The 17,526-nt window shown below is 43.3% G+C and overlaps 1 protein-coding gene across 1 annotated transcript in view; it reads left to right on the top strand.

Annotated features, from left to right (window-relative positions):
- GABARAPL1 (GABA type A receptor associated protein like 1) overlaps positions 1-17,526 on the top strand; it is a 69,331-nt gene continuing 51,805 nt past the window's right edge. The window contains exons 1-4 of the mRNA XM_063075374.1: positions 1-757; positions 5,052-5,130; positions 6,118-6,236; positions 7,463-7,524. Coding sequence (XP_062931444.1) covers positions 668-757; positions 5,052-5,130; positions 6,118-6,236; positions 7,463-7,524 — 350 coding nt within the window. The 5' untranslated portion in view covers positions 1-667. The remainder of the gene's footprint in view (positions 758-5,051; positions 5,131-6,117; positions 6,237-7,462; positions 7,525-17,526) is intronic.

The raw sequence follows: 17,526 nt of genomic DNA, 5'->3' as shown, positions 1-17,526 counted from the left end.
TCGAGGTGCCAGGCCGTGCAGCTGAACGGGCGAGGGGCAAGATGCAAGGAAGGGACGTTTCTGCACCGGCCGAAGTGTCCCAGGAGGCCAGCCCTTATCCCCACAGACTCCAGATCCCAAGAAGCGAGCAAAGCCTGGATTTTCGCCCTTTGGATTTGTTTTGGGACACAACCAATTAAACAGCAAAGGAGAGGGAAGAAGACAGCCTCTAGAACATTTTTTTCTGGCTTAAAACCATCTTTAGTGCACAATTACAAAAAAAAAACCAAGTAAAACTTTTGTTATGTTTACAATTTAATCAATTTAGGAAAAGTTTCGGTAGAGAGAAAACACAGTGAAATAGACAACGCTTCTGGCCACCCCTGTCCTGCGACGTCGTAGGACGCGGCGCTGTGACGTCACAAGGCCACCGCGCCGCCGTGGTGCTTTCGTGTGCCCAGCTCCAGGGGAGCGCCGTCGCCGGGATTTCTTCACCTGACTGTCCCCACCCTCCAGACCCGAGATCCCTTCTGAACGCGTGGCCAAGCGCTACTACGACGGGAGCTGACCTTTCTGAAGCGATTCTGATAACACAGCGAAATTGGCGGAGGGAGCAAGACGCGAGAGACGAGTCATCAGCCAGGGAGTCGGCCTCCGTCCGGGGATCTTAGAGACCCTGCGGGCCATCATGAAGTTCCAGTACAAGGAGGACCATCCTTTTGAGTATCGGAAAAAGGAAGGAGAAAAGATCCGGAAGAAATACCCGGACAGGGTCCCGGTGAGTGCAGTGGGGCCGGGGTGGGGGCGGGGGCGTCGCCATGGCTGCCCTAAGGCGCTGACGGGTCCCGGTAGAAGGGAGGCCCCTAAGATGACTTAACCCTGAACGCCCTTCACTACAGCGAGAGCCAGCGTCCGTTCAGACCGAGGACCTCTTTAAGCCCATTTCCCCTGAGCCGGTCCCCATGTTTGGAGCTGACCGCATCTTGAGAGCGGAGCCTACGTCGAGTGACTCAGCAGTATTCAGAACGTGTGTAGGTTGAGATGCGCACAAGATAGGGCGCATTTGTGCGACAGTCATTGGGTTGGGGCCATGGATTTGCTGCCTTTAAAAACGCAGGGAACTTGTGATGGGGACATGTGATGCCGTGGGTTTGCTCCCATAGACGTCTGCCTTCGATGGCTCTCGTTGGTTCAGAAGCCAGCAGATTCTTTCTTGTATTCTTTCCGAATTAGGAAGCGGGGTGGGGGACGGGGGCGGCCCAGACAGGCCTGGCCCAGAAAACAAGGTCACGCTCTCTGCGCAGCAGCCCGCTCGCCTCATCATTCTTGGCTCCAGGGGCAAGTGCGGGGACAGTCAGCCTTCCCCGGTACTGATTCTGATCGGTTGGTTCCTGGACACAACAGGGCAGCCCTGAGGCCTTGTTCTCTCTGATTTGGACCCCGGCTTAAGTAGTTAAAACTAGGGCAGGCAGTGAGGAGGCACCGGGAGAAACGGTGTCTGTCGGCATCCGGGCGTTTCTCCCATCGCCCCTCCCCCGCGCGCTTGCCCGCTCTGCTGTAATGAAGGCTGCGCAGCGCAAGTGGGAGGCAGCGTTTGGAGCGTGGAGAGGGGCAACAGTGCTTGGATACTGGAGGTTTAGGAGCAGAACCCTCAACGTTGTGCTCTTTATTTTCAGGCAGGGACGTTAGGGTAAGTACTACATGAAACTTAAGGGTAAAAGAATTGCAATTTTCTGCTGTCCTTTCTCGAACGACAGGTAATCTTTGGGATTCTTCTCCAATCCTTACCTTTCGTGGTCTTCTAGCTACCAGAAGGAACCTCGGCCCTAGCCCAGCAGTTGAAACCCCCAGCACCCGTTTTCCTGTAAGGAAGAGGAGACATTAGGCGTCTTACATTCCCCAAGAATTACACAGAAAAGGGTTTTCGTCTAAAAACTGGGAGCTAATCCATAACCCTGTAAAGGATCCTTGTCAAATTACATTACGGGTCTCTTTACCTTGGATACCTGCTTTAGAAGTTTCCAACTCTGGTGATACCAATCCCCCTCTCGAATAATAATATTTAAAAATGACTGCTAACCTTTTTTTTTTTTTACTGATAACTTACCATGTACTTGGCAGTATACTACGTACTCTGTCTCTATTCATTCACTTAATCCTCCCACCATTATAATCCCCATTCTACAGATGAAGAATGGAAACAGAAATGAAGTAACTTGCTAAAGGTTTCCCATTGCTCGTCCGTGGCAGAGCCAGGATTCCAGCCCCGTCAGTTAGGCTTTAGAGCTTTGGGAGCCCTTATTCTCCATGCCATATTGTGTCTCAGTGTCTAATACCGTTCTGTTAACCAGAATTAATTGAGTACTGTGTGCCTCACATTGGTAAGTACTGGAAATAGAGAAATAAACTGTGGCTGCCCTCAAGACCTCATGGGGAAAGCAAGATGACTACTACCATTTATTCAGAACTAGCTAAATACAAGGCTGTGTTCCAGTGGCTTTACATAAATCACAAAGTCTGAAATGTACTTGTTTCAAAATCTAGTTAAAATTTCTATATATTTCTTTAAAACTGAGCCATTTCAATCATTTACATGCATTCATCCAGAATACTTCAGTTAATCCTTTCTGTTCTTTTCCTGCTCACAGTTTGTTAAATGTTTTACTCTGTGATAATTCATAGACCATCACTCAGGTCTGATGGTTCCTCCAGTTATGTTTTAACTAGTGATAAGCCACCCAGCTGCTGGTGAGATGCTCAGCCTGTAACTGTCTGTCTGGTTGTGACGCAGGAAGAAGAACTCTGCTCTCAGTTCGGGGATTTGATTCTAGTTCTGGGCTCTAGTAGGAATTTACTGCGCCCTTGGGTAGAACCCTTAAGCTTGCTGTGTTTCTCATGTGTTCTGTTTACAAAAAAGAAGGGTAGAGTGGATGGTTTCTAAAGCCCCTTCCAGATTGTTCACTGGTGTTGTTAAAGCCATCTCATACCCTCACTGCTCCCATAACCTGAGTTTAGCCCCACCACTGTCTCTATAGCTATCATCCAAAGGAATAGGTGTGGCTTGTGCTTTGGGAGAGGAGGAGTTCACGGGATCTTGAAATTATCCTAATAACTACATCATATTGAAAACCTGCAACACAGCAGGAAACTGTTAGGAACAGATTGTCTATTTTTTTTTTAACTTTGGAAACAGCTCTATAGAGAGTATTGTCACATTTCACAGATGGGGAAAACTGAGACCTAAAGAGGCAGAGCATCTAGCCCAGGGCCCACTGCAAGTGAGGAGTAGAGTTGGGATTCCTGGAAAGTCAGGTATTTTCTGGTAAACCAAGGCTTTAATGATCACCCCTCCCCCCCCCCGTTTCTCTCTAGATCCCTCCCTCCCCTCCCGTTATCTTATTGCAGTCCACTCTATTGCTCTCTTTTCTGCCCCCTTCTGTTGTGGTCTTCATCTCTTATTGATAGGAGCTGCCAGGTCTCCGTTTCTGTGAGACAGGATTTAAGCTCCCTCTGTTTTGCTTTGATTTTATGAACTGTGGTGTCTCCTGCTCTTCCTCATTATTGTGTCTTTATTGGTCTCTCCTTGAAGCTCTTCCTACTTTTTCTTTTAAATTGCTGACTCATATCTCTCTATCCCAGTTTTTATTAATTTTTTTGGCAGCTGGCCAGTGTGGGGATCTGAACCTTTGAAGTTGGTGTTATAACACTGCACTCTAACCAACTGAGCTGACTGGCCAGTCCCCAGTTTTTATTTTTACATTTAAATTTAAAGTGTAATCATGTTCCTCTGGTCTTCTTGGTGCTGTATTTTTTTTTTCCCCCATAACACAAAACAAGTTTTTCACTAATTTTAATCTGTTCCCTTTCATTTAAAAGCTTCAAACGCCTCCCTCCAAGTTAATCTGTATGTTTAGATAATTCTTTATAACTTAGAAAGCATTTCCACTTAAAATTTTATGTATTACTCAAGTTTACATCATATAAATACCATGACTTTGTGAAAGATGTGTTGGAAAGTTATCTTCCTTTTATTCATTGGAATACTAAAGCTTATAGAGGTTAAGTCACTGGTTGAAGGTCGCACAGCTATTAGAGATGCTTGTCTAGTGTTCGTTTCTGCTTTTTTACTTTAACTTTTCTGTACTTCCCATATCTTCTTTCTAGAATGATTATTCTCTCTAAACTAAAAATGTAAAGCTCATGGTTTTACAATAGTTATTTTCTAAGTTTCCAGTATATAAAAAAAAATCTTTTGGGCCGAGCCCGTGGCGCACTCGGTAGAGTGCTGCGCTGGGAGCGCGGCGACGCTCCCGTCGCGGGTTCGGATCCTATATAGGAATGACCGGTGCACTCACTGGCTGAGTGCCGGTCACGAAAAAACGACAAAAAAAAAAAATCTTTTTAATGTTATATTTCTTTATATTTTTTTATTACAGAAATACATGATTCTAATAAAATTTGAAGTAAATATTATAGAAATATTTACTGTAGACATTGAAAATCCCTGAAAAGCCTAACAAAATCAATGTTGATAAATGGGTATTGACATCATATTACAGAATGTTATTATAAGGCCTGTTTTAATACTTTTTTAACTTAATAGTGTCTTGACATTTTGTTGCATTCTTGAAAATTTTGACAAAGTATAAAATTTAAACCACATTGTCTGTATCTTTAATCAATGGCATTTATAAGAAAGAATAAAACCAACAGGTGACAGGACCATCTGAGAAAGCCCAGACAGTCAGTCTTCTTGACATTCTAGTTAGGTACCAGAAGATGTATGTCCTACCATGTATCTTGCAGGTAGCTTGTTATTTAAAATTAAGGTTCTTTTTACTTTCATCCTGTGCTCTCTCCATCTTCATCTTTTCGCAGTAATGAAACTATAACTTGATTAAGGAAGCCCATTTCTCCATGTATTTTTTAACGGGTAGGAGAGAATAAAAAATGGAAAAGTTGTATTGGGCCTAGATAAACTCACTTCCATTAGGGCAGCTGTAGGATGTGGAAGGAAAAATACTAGGTTGAGTTCTGTAATTTTCATTCCTGTTCTCCTGCTCTTCTCCCAGGTGATCGTGGAGAAGGCTCCTAAAGCCAGGGTGCCTGATCTGGACAAGAGGAAGTACCTGGTACCCTCTGACCTCACTGGTAATGCTCCTTTTCTCCACCCTTGCTCCCATGGCAAAGCATTCTTGGTCATTATCATAGACATGAGATTGTGAGATCGAGAGGAAGTGCAGAGTCGAAGGAAGTGAGTGGGATTCTCTAGAAAGTTATCTGATTCAAAAATACACTTATGATGGCAAGAACAAAATAGTTCTTCTGCCATTACCAATTCCCTTAAGCATGTCCCATCACCATGTCTTGTTTGATTTAGACACAGCAAAGCACAAAACATGGAAAGAAAAGATCAGATGCCCACTATTTCAACTGGTTTTAGAATTCAGCTTTGTCACTGTGATATCAATTTGTTCCAAAAGGAAAACCAGCCTAGTTTCTTGGTATGATCACATTTTAGAGGTTCTCCACTAAATATTTTATCTCCTCATGCTGTGGTTTTTTTGTAATAAGTTCTGTAGATTCTGTTTGAAATTACAAAGTATACCCACTGTATCCCAGAGACTTTATAGGTTATGTTTGCTCTAGACTTAATTGATTTGAATATCAACCTTCTAGAACTTTTTCAGTATTCTCAGGAAAAGGTAAAGCATTGAACCCCACCCATTGCCCCAACACTGGGTTGAGCGACTGTGCCATGATCCCCAAGTCTAGTAGGCCTGTTTCCATCACTAGGTGTCCTATGGTGGGAGTCAGATTTAGATGATGGTGGGAATATTTTGATCTGCATATACATAGTATCTCCTCAACTTAGTCCTCAGGCTTTAGGTGGATATGTAAACATGAGGCCTGAAGTTGAGTAAGGGTTAAACTCCACTGTGGCATGTCGGGGACTATGTAGGTCTTTTTGAGTTTCACTTTTTTATTTCTAAATCTCCAGGACAGTATTTGGCTCTGCTCAGATGATAAGGCTGGTAGTTAACCTGAAGGACACATGCAGTAGAAATTTTAGGGGGACTTATACTTCTAATCCCTTGTTTTCTTCTCTTCTTGCCTTTTCCTTCTTCCTTCATCCAGTTGGCCAGTTCTACTTTTTAATCCGGAAGAGGATACACCTGAGACCTGAGGACGCTTTATTCTTCTTTGTCAACAACACTATCCCTCCCACTAGTGCTACCATGGGCCAGCTGTATGAGGTAATGCTCCTGGTCACAATACCATGCAGTCTGGCTTTCTCCAGCATTTGTTTCAATTATGTCAATAACACACCTGGGAAGTGGGGCAGAAGGTGTTATTTACCAGGATCCTCTTACACATGGCAGTGTAAGTCTCCAGGAGATTAGATGCCACTTGTCCTTCAGGGATTGAACACTCTACTAGATTTAATCCTTTTGAAGTCTCTTCTCAGTCTTACATGACTATAGTGTTTTAATGCTGGATTGTCCTTATTGATACAGCAGGAAATGGTTCCTGATAGCAAAAATTCTAAAGCCTCTACCTATCATACTTCTGTTATTCTTGTTGGTAACATATAATTTGTAAGTAAATTTTATGCATTTACATCCCAGTTCAGTATTTTATACCTATTTAGCAACAGATTGAGAAAACAAATAATAGTAAAGCTAATCCCTTTGAACTCTGAAGCTAACCTCCTTAGAGTAAAGGTATGTCTTAACAGCTCCCTCTATAAACTCTGAAGTTTTGGCTTAAGACAACCACATAGATCTAAACAAGGGAAAATTTTCTTCTTAGAATAATGATAAGACTGAAGCAGATTCCCCACTATCGGGGTGCAGTGAATCAGATAGAATGAAATTTATAACTAAGGCAAAGTCTTTAAATGGATTGTCTTAACAGATAAACTCAGGGAGAATAATTTATGTGATTTGGTTCAGTTGGTAAATTGTCAGAATCTAATATGAGAAAACTATTGTACTTTAACTTAACTTTATTATACCATAAATATAATCTAAAGATTGTAACTGTATTATTTCTTAAAGAATTACACACAAGGTCCTGCCTTCTCATTGTGCCTCACATAGTGAATTACTTAAACTTCCAATAATCTCTAAGCTGATTTCACTCTATAGCATGTATTCCCTATTAGGATATATTCCAGTGTACGTGTCTGTGGTATCTGAGTTCCCCTTGCTAGAATGAGCTTTTTTAAAAGGTTAAGGACATGCCACTGTCCTCTTCGTATTCCTGGTAACTGTGTGTATTATGTTCTCCATGAAGATTTTTTTGTTTGTGAAATGAGCTCAAAGCTTAATTCTAACCACTTCTTATTCTTTGTTCCTCTTTTTAATGGGGGCTAGTGATACCTGCCTTACCTACTTTACAGGGTTGTGTGAGGCGCAGAATCCTAGACATAATAGATATGAATGTATTTTCTAAAGCGTCTTCTTATCTCTTCTCTTAGGACAACCACGAGGAAGACTATTTTCTGTATGTGGCCTACAGTGATGAGAGTGTCTATGGGAAGTGAGTGGTGGAAGCCCAGCATATGGGAGCACCTGGACTTGGGGGTAGGGGAGGGGTGTGTGTGGGACTTGGGGAAGAAGAGGGAAGGCTCCCACCATGAAGGAGACAGAAGGTGAAGACATCAGGAAACATCACACTGCACACACCATCATCATATTTTCACATGCTCAGTTGATATTTTTTGCTGCTTCCTCAGCCCAGGGAGAAAGCATGTCAGGACAAAACTGTTGGGTTGGCTTTGACAGAGGAATGGGGATGACATAATTTTACAGCGTTGCCGAGAATTCATTTTTGTACAATTTCATAGTAGCATCAGGAGGTGGGCAAGTCAGGGCCAGAGAGGATTGCAGTCCAGCAGCAACTCCCTGCTCTCTCTTCTCTGGGCAGAGATTCTCTTTTTGACATTTGCTCAAGACACACAGGGAAAGGGAGCAGGCATGTTTTAGGACTTGTAGTGGACCATGCCTGGGGACCAAAAGAGACCCACTATAGTTGAAGCACTGATCTCCCATATCGCGCACCTCCTCCCTCTCATCCTAGTCGGAATCTCAGACAAACATCACAGTACCACCCCAGGGTGGCAATAGACATTGACACAGAAATTTAAATGAAGCTCTCTTACTTTAGGAAAACAGAGATCAGGCATGAAGCTGATACGCTTATGAAGATAGTTTCGATAGCATCAAACTGGAATTGACTGAGTGCTGATCATCTCTGTCTAACCCGCTCTCTTTCTGGTGCCCCTTATCCCACAGCCATCTTGGAATTTAATGAGCCTCAGGTATTTCCAGTTGCAGGCTAAAACCACTCCTTGCATTTCCTATGTATAGGGACAGAGATGTCTTATGTATGGAAGGGGCAAGAATGAGGTAAGATAGTCTGTGCCTACCACATGTCCAGAATTCTCGCTCCCTTGCTGCTGTCCCTTCCGTCTCACACACACAGGAATGCTATGTGACGGCCAGCTGCTTCCCTCCTTTGATTTTCATCTACTGCAGCTGCTAGTTAGAGAGTTTGGAGGGATGACTTTCAGTAATTCATGGGGATTTTATTGATTTATTTTCACTTTAGGGGTTATGTGGGGTGGGTGTGGGGAGCAGGAATTGCACTTCAGACATGACATTTCAATTCATCTCTGCTAATGAAAGGGTCCTTCCTGTTGGGGGAAGTCTGTGTCAGTTCTGTCAGCTGAAGGCACTTGTATAATGAAGTCAGTGCTGTCAGGCCAAGGAAATAAAGTATTTGCTTACCTTAAAAATTCACCTGAATTCAGAAGTGTTGACTTTATTTGGTATGTATTAGAATAGATGGTGCAGGGACTCTGAACAAAAAACAGAGGGGCAGCTGTGAGCGAGGAGTGTGCACACGTGGTCAGACACATGTATGTTTGCTCAGCTCTTTTCTGACCAGGAATTGCTGCCCAAGGCCAAATGCTGTAGTGGGCAGTGCACCTGGTGCACTGGTGATGTGTGTGTGTGATTTTCTCCTCCGCACATAAATGCTTTGTCACTGCTTTGTGTTTCTCAAAGCTGACGGTGGAAGATTGCCTACATCAGAGTAGAAGGGGTTGGCTGGGGGTGTGCTAATTACAGATGCAGATATCTAGGCCTTGTCCCGATTTAGCTGACTCAGAATCTCAGCGTAGGCGTTTGATTTTTAACGAGCTCTTCATAAGACTGCTGCACAGTAAGGTTGGAGAGTTATTGCTCTGTGTACCAGGTTTTGCTGTTAAGTCACAACCAAACCTTGTTCTCTCCATGACATCTTGGTCAGTATGAGGCCGTTATCTCCCAAAGCAGCAAATATCACCCAAGTAAGACCCCTGGCATCAGAACATGCTTGGAGTCTTCTCACAATTTGCAAGTCATTCAGTCAGTAGGAACAAATGTGTGGGTGGGCTGTGGGGGTGCAAGTTATATGAGAGAATGAAAAACAGTAGTGGAAACTCCTTTTATGAAGAACCTTAAAACCCATCTTTAACCCTCTTTAATCTTTTGCAGTTATATTCCCAAGTGGTATCTACCTACGTAGAGTTTTATGGAATGTATTAGTCTCCAGAAAGTTAGTAGGAAGTCATAAAAGATCCAAGGCAGGATTCTATCAACCAACAAATCACATCCAGTGTACTGACTGAGAAAGTTAAGTCAGGATTGAGAGGAAAGGAAGAAGCCCAAGTCCAGCAAGCACCACATGCAGAAAATTCAAAGGAATTTTGACCAAAGCATTGAAATTGGGTACCTGTCATTACTGGCAAAAATATTGTGCTGCTGTTCCTTAACAAAGCCAGAAGGAAGCTAATGTTTTAGTTGTTAAGATGTAACTATATTTTGAAACTAATAGACTTCCCTGCTGCCTATGAATGAGATTGGATTAATGTTTAAAAGCAAAGACATGCCAATTCCCAGCCCTCTGTACACACTTGAAACAGTCCAAAGAGGTACTTTGAATTTAGAGGCTCTGTCTTTCCTAAGAGGACTTTGCTTATTTTAGTCCTACTTATCTCTGGATTTTCCTGTGGAAAAATTTTATTCTTGAATAAGACATTGCACACCATTTTAGATCAGCCCTCTGGTTTTACAGATGCATAAAGTTTAACTAACTTAGCTAAATTCAGAGGCCAGGCTGGATATTTCAGTGTTCTGATTTGGATTTGGTGGTCCTTATTTAGTGTCAGTGTCTCAGTGCCACTCACCCATAGTTCTTACTAGTGAAGCTTTTATTTAATTCTTGTTTTATTTTTATTTTTTTTGCTAACAGACTATTGAGTGAGATTTAGCCAAGATACACAATAAAAGATGTTTATCACAGCTAAATCTGGAAAACATAGATGGCTGACATAAATTTTGAAGAACTAATGTAATGAAAACCTATGATGTGTTTAAAATAGAACAATTTTAGGTTGTGCTGTTAAGCAAAAAAAGTAGGCACAAAACTATACATATACAATAATTTTGTGTAAATTAAAGGAATACATATCACCATACATATAAGGTAGCATATAAATGTAAATTCTGGGAGTACACATGAATTTTAGTAATACATTTGGGCAGAAGGAGATCGAGAAAAGGGGGAAGATCCTGCTAACTAAGCTTCTAGCCCCTCAGGCCATTGCGAGGCTTGGCTTGAACTGAAAGTAGTTCAGGAAGTGTCCTTTCATTAACCTGGGCCCGTGTCCCATGGTAGGTGAGTTGATATCGTCCAGTGCTTCCTTTTGGAATGAAGTTTAAATAAGCCCATTCTTTCCCCTGGAGGCCAGTATGAGGTCAGCATCAGAGATGAGTGTGTCTTTAACTCTTCCCATATACTTTGGTAGAAATAAAACATATGGGAAGCACATATCTAGGTTTACCAAGGATAGTCTTGATTTCTGCTTGTTGTCCTGATTGATTTATTAGTGGTTCCTTATTTCACTGTCACAAGTTACCCAATGGACAAAATATATGGTCACTCTTTTTATGCGTAGTATAAGAATTAAAGCTTCTTTTTTTCCATTGAGTGACAAGGTGCCTGTGCCATCCAGATTCAGCACACCCCAGTATGGCTCTTATGCTATGTGGATAGAGGCTAGAAAAGTAATTCCACTTGTGAGTGGCAGACCATTTACTTTACTCCATTTTTTCCCCAGTGCTGAATTGTTTTCTTCCTTCAAAGCATTGTGCGTTAGAAAAAGTTTGTAGACTGTATTGTGCGTTCAGGTTAAAATTGCAAAAGAACGAAACATAAATGATGGTTCATGTACAGTGGAAAGGAGGCAGCTAAGTTCACTTCCTTGTGCACTACCAGGGGTCACTGATGTGAGTAGAGCTCTCCAGAGTCGTGTGGTGTAGTCTCCTGGACACTGCAGTGGCCTTTTGGACACAGTATTGACAGTTACTGGCTTGGGGAGGTTATGCTATTAAGCCTACAATTCTACATTGTATCTCTGTCATCAACCATTACATATAATAGGTATGGTATGATTTAAAGTTGTGTTTGGAGTGGGGACATGCATATACACTTGTGCATGGACATAGCACCAAGTCAGCTGTAATGAAGAAAAAACGAGTCATCTAGTTTTTACTAGATGAAATGTAAAATTTGTAGTCAACTGTTTCTAGCCATGTTTTTTTTTCGTTTTTGTATTTTGGGTTTTTTAGATATTTTAATTTTGACAGATTTGAACAGGTTCCGAGCATTCATTCTTTTTTGCTTTTTTTTTTTTTTTTTTTCCTTTTTTGTGACCGCACTCAGCCAGTGAGCCAACCGGCCATCCCTATATAGGATCTGAACCCGCGGCGGGAGCGCTGCTGCGCTCCCGGCACCGCACTCTCCCGAGTGAGCCACGGGGTTGGCCCTGCTTATTTATTTTTAACTGCATGAAACCATCTAATATTTTCAGAAATGGGTCCATTTTGTCCTTGAGTGGTTTGGTTTTGAGTACAGCTTGTCTCCTTAACGCAACCCTGAGTAATTTGGTATTTTTCTTGCTAGCCCATGTCTTTTGCCCAGCTGTCCACCCCACCCTTTGTTTACCTACGTGTTACTACAGTACAAGGTCCACAGTTTGGTCTCCTCCAGCCCGTGGCTGTTATCCTGTGGGTGACACAGGGCTACACGGCTTGTTTTTCTCAGCTATTTTGATACATAGCTTTAAAAAACAAACAGAAAAACAAATATTAGAGTCCGTGTCCCAAAAGCTGTGAGATTGATGGTGTCAGCTTAATTTCCTTGTTGTGTTATAGGACCATGCCTCATATTCTTTTCCTTTTTTTTTTTTTTTTTTTTGCTTTTATTTTTAGTTATGGGCCCTTTGGTACCTTGTAAATACACAGGGCTGAATTATTTTTAAAGTCTGAAGTAACAGGAAGTGATTACCCTTAGGAGTCAAATGACATTTCAACATGCCATTGTGCAGGTGTGCATATTTTTAGCAGTGACTAACAAAAGATTTAAGTCACTCTCCTGGTGTTTTTTCAGCAGTGTGCAACCATCTATTTTGACAGTTCTGTTTTACACCCTGCAGGATACTTACTGCAGGTCCTCATGACTTTGTGATCATGATCTCTTGGGTGGGGTGTTGAAAGACATTTTCTATTTTTACACTCGTAGTAATCTCAAAGTTGCCTCATGTTATTCATTAAAAACATGATGATTGCTTATTGCTTGATGTAAGCATTGTGCATGTGCTATTAAAGAGTAAAGGTAACAATAAGCCATATTTTGTGCGCTACCATTGGCTAATTCCCAACCTCCTCCAGGTTTTAGCTCAGGTGTCATCTTAACAAGACCTACCTGGATCACTCTCTTCGATGTTTCAGCAACCCCCACCCATTCTCAGTTCTCCCACCCATTCATACCTTGCTCTGCTTTGTCTGTTTTGCTTAGCAGTGCTCATCTAACATAGTTTTCTTGTTTATTGTCTGTCTCCTCTGTCTAGATAGTAAGATCTATGAAGGCAGAAACTTTTTGTTGACTGGTTTACACAAAGTGGTCAGAACAGTGTTTAGCGTATAGTTGGTGCTCAAAAAATAGTGAAATAGTAGTTTCTTACAGTGCTGAAAGACTATACATAATTCAGTTGAGAACTAAATTATCAAGAAAAGCATAAGTTACAAACACGCTATTTAAGGAATTTTAGGAGCCCTTTGTAGCTTACTAGAAAGATCTGGAAGCAGGAAACAGCTCAAATCCCAGCTCTGGGACTTGACTAGCTCTGTGACATGGGCCCATTTATTTTCTATACAAATGAAATTCTAAGATCCCTTCCTGTCAAATAGATAAATAATTACATCATAGGTTATTGTGAATATTAAATAAATCCTTGGCAAACCATTCTTATGTATTGGGAATAGGTTTCATTTAGAAGTAAAATGTCAGTACCTTAGGCTAGCTGGTGGGAATCTTCTTCAATTTGGTTTTTATTTTTTATTCATTGGTTGTAGCAAACGCAGGACCTATGTGTAACAGGTCAAGGAAAATGGATCAGAATATTTTGAACTGGACATCTCAAAAGACAGCTTCCAAACGACATGAAGCACAGCTGTGAGGCCTTTTTCCCTTTCTGTTAAACTCTCCTTTAGGACTGATATTCTTGATGTGAGTAGCTGCCATTTATCCTCAAAGACGGTGCTGTGAGTCTCCTTTTCCACACCTAGACATGAGACAGAGTAGATAGAACATTATTCATCCCTATCAAGCTGGAATTAGTATCATAAATCTTTTAAAACTTATTTTGATATTTTTGGCTAAGTAATTATAAATGTGCAGACAGATATCATGCTATACAGACATTAACCAGTATAACCAACTCCCGTCTGTTGGTTTTTATGCTATCAAGAGCAGAATGAACTCTGTAAAACTCTGCCTTCCAAAGAGGACGCCTTCAGTGCAGGTATCCTCTGCACATGCAGAGCCGCCTGGCAGAAGTAGAAGCACTTTCTCCTTCCTGAATTCACTCATTGCTGGAGAACAGCTAGCTATGGAATGGCAAGTTAGGTGTCCTTTTTTTTTTTTTTTTTTTTTTGCCTGCCTGTATGGCTACAGCAATTGTAGGAATCCTACTGATGCAGCCAATTGTATTGTTAGGGCTAGGGCCCACACACCCTTCAAACCTGTTGTACAGACTGGGTCACAAACCTCTCACATGCCTAGCTGAGTCACCAGACCCCTCACATGCAGGTCTATGAGCTAGGTAATTGGGAAAGATCCTGGGAGACAGTGGCAGACAACACAAGCTCAGTCCTCAGCTTCCTCGACTTCCTCAGTAGCAGCAACCTCCAGCAGCAGCAGCAGCAGCAGTGGCCTTCTGGCGGGTTCTAGGGGCCCTGGCAGCAAGAGCTTGCAGCAATAGCCTCCAGCAGCAGTAGTGGCCTCCCCGTGGCCCTTCCAGTGCATTCTGGGGACAGTGGACACTGTGGATCAGAGCCATTTGTCCTTTATACTTAAGTCCAGTAACCCAGAACACGTGGCTGCGAGTCAGACAACACCAAGTGCACATGCACAATTTGGACAATCACTAAGGAACACCTGGAAGCACAGGCATATTTACTACATCAAATGCTCGGCAAGACTGAACATCTGAGGGGCCCTGACCATTTTCCTATATTTTCTCTACAATTTACCCCTTCAGTGTCCCTCACCATACAGTCTACACATTCGGAATCTTCCGCAATGTTCCCTTAGTGAGGATAACTGACCCTTGCATTCACATATTACACATTCCATCCCAACAGTCCCAAAAGTCTTTAGCTTGTTCCAGCACCAGCTCAAAAGTACAAAGTCCAAAGTCTCATCTGAGACTAAAGGCAAAACTCCTTTCAGCTGTGAACTTGTAAAGGGTCAAAAACAAATTTATCTACTTCCAAGACATAGTGGGACAGACATTGGGTACACATTCCCAATCCAGAAGGGAGAAGTGGACCAGAGGAAAGAAAAAACAGGCTCCAAACAAATCTGAAACCCAGTGGGGCAGACATTAAGCACACTGGGGCACCTGGGCCCCCAAAGCATTGGGCAGCCCTGCTGCTACAACTCTGCCAGGTGCAGCCCACTGAACTGCCCTGGTGCCTGTGGCTTTTCCAGGCTGGCAATATACGTTGCCAGGAGCCCCACATTCTGGGATCCTGGTGGCAGCCCCACCATCCTGACTGTACTAGACATTTCCCCAGTGGGAGCTCCAACCCCACTCCTTTGCTCTGCATTGCTCTGTAGATCACCTCCTCAGTGGCTCCACCCCTGTAGCAGGTCTCTGCCTTCTATACATCTTCTGAAATCTGGGTGGAGGCTGGCAGGCCTCCACAGCTCATGTTCTGCTTGTCTGCAATCTTAACACAACATGATCACCACAAAGGTTTCCGGCTTGTGCTCTCCAGAGTTGCTGCACAAATCACACTTGGGGCCACCTGAGGCAGGACTGCTCCAGCCTGAGCAGCTAGAGTACAGGGAGCAGGTTTCCAAGAGCAGTGGTGTCTCAGGTCTGCCCTTGAGAAAAACCCAGTTCTCCTAGACCTCAGGGTCTGTGATGGGAGGGGCACTCTTCTAAACTTCAGCCCTCAGGGCCTTTCTCCTATTGTCTTGGCTATTAGCATCTAGCTGCCGGATCCCCAGCTCCTGAATTACTTGAATCAGCTCTGCATACACCCACCATTCACTCACAGTCTCGGGCAGTTCTCCAGCACTGGCCCACACAATTTGAATAGCTGCATTCACCCAGCCCATCAAGGAGTGGCTGCTCTGTGCTTGTGCATATCTGTGGCTATCCTGTATGCACTGCCACAGAGACAGACACATAATGGAGCCTAACTTTTCCACCTTTTTACCAGGTGAAAACATTCTTGAAATTCTGCAGGGGCACCCGTCTTTGGGTCATCTGCCCATCTGCAGTCAACACTCTTTTCTCGGGTTTATATGGTACTGGGCCAGCCATCAGGTTTATGTGGCACTCAGTGAGCCTTCTTGGGTTTAAGTGGCACCCAGTGAGTCATCTGCATGTCAGACAAATGTGATATGCGTTTACTACATCTCCAGAGCACATCACACCATCCACCCCTATGTTCCATAGCTCCAGCAGCCAGAGCCTCTCCCTCTTTCTGCTGCTTTACTGTTTCCCCAAGCCAACCCATTTGACCTGGGTGTATTGGACATAGGTAGTGAATTGGGTCACCTGTGGGTTGTCTGCCAGTCCACTCAGTCCCATAGGCTGCTCGTGCTTCACTTTCTGATGAGCAACAGGTCATTCCAAGAGATGCACAGTCTCCTCCAACTCACTATTGGGTTTGTCATGGTCCCCAGTATTGGAAGCAGGACTGACCTGTTGCTGTACTTCAGCTTCCAGGGCATGTACTTGCATTTCCAACCTGTCTGCTTTCTGCTGCAAATCTCAAAACTGTGCTGCTTCACTGCGTTTCTGGTCCAGGCTGGCTTGCAGTATGGTGAGCAGCAGCCAGACCCCGGTCAACAGAAAAGTGGCCACCGGGCACCACATATTCAAGGGTAGCCACATTTTCTCCTCCTCACAAGGGGCTTTCTGCTTCCTTACCTGTTTGGCATCCTACCCACGACACCAATTGCCAGGCTCTTTTACCTGCCTGGAATCCTGCTGACTACGCCAATTGTATAGCGAAAGCAATATCTACGTTAATTGTCTGGTTGGGGTTATGTCACTATGCCAATTGTATGGCTAGGCAATTCATAACTAAAGCCAAAATGTTTCATTATTTTAGGTACACTAAGTTTTCCATTTGTATTGTTCAAGCTAGGGGTTAGGGCCCACAGACCCTTCAAGCCCATTGCACAGACTGGGTCACAAACCCCTCACGTGCCAGGGTGAGTCACCAGACCCCTCACATGCCTGGCTGGGTCACCAGACCCCTCACACACAGGTCCACGCTAGGTAATTTGGAAAAGATCCTGGGAGCCATTGGCAGATGACACAAGCTCAGTCCTCAGCTTCTTTGGCAGTGGTAGTGGTGGCAGCTTATAGCAGATCCAGCAGCAGCGGCAGTGGCAGCAGTGGCAGTGGTGGTGGCAGCCTCCCCATGCCCCCCCCCCAGGGAATCCCCAGGGGCGGGGGGCGGGATCTTTGTGGATCAGAGCCCTCATCCTTTATACTTAAGTCCATAACCAAGAACACCTGGGTGCACATGCATATTTATATCAAATATTCGGCAAGATTCTGAAGATCTGAGGGATGCTGACCATTTTTCTTCACTGTCCCTACACTCACACATCACATTTACTCCACACATATAATTTCTAGCTAAAATATAAGTAATTGCCCTGTTTATTGTACTTCATAAATTGTCCCTCAGATGAACAAATATGAACAATAAAATACTAACAATGCACAGTCTATCTTTGGGTTTTACTCAGCTCTCTTCTTGAAACTTAAAGTTAGAAATACAGGGTTTTTTTGGCAAGAGAAACATATCAGGGAACATTCATTCAATAGGGTGAAAAAGGTAAAAAAAACTATGGAGTGTTTGAAAAGCTGCAGGCAGAAGTTTGTATCGATCTGTAGTTGCT

The sequence above is a fragment of the Cynocephalus volans genome, chromosome 12 (assembly GCF_027409185.1).
Source record: "Cynocephalus volans isolate mCynVol1 chromosome 12, mCynVol1.pri, whole genome shotgun sequence".
Classification (NCBI taxonomy): domain Eukaryota; kingdom Metazoa; phylum Chordata; class Mammalia; order Dermoptera; family Cynocephalidae; genus Cynocephalus; species Cynocephalus volans.
Note: the sequence above shows the minus strand (reverse complement) of the source record. Positions and strands in the feature narration are given on the sequence as shown.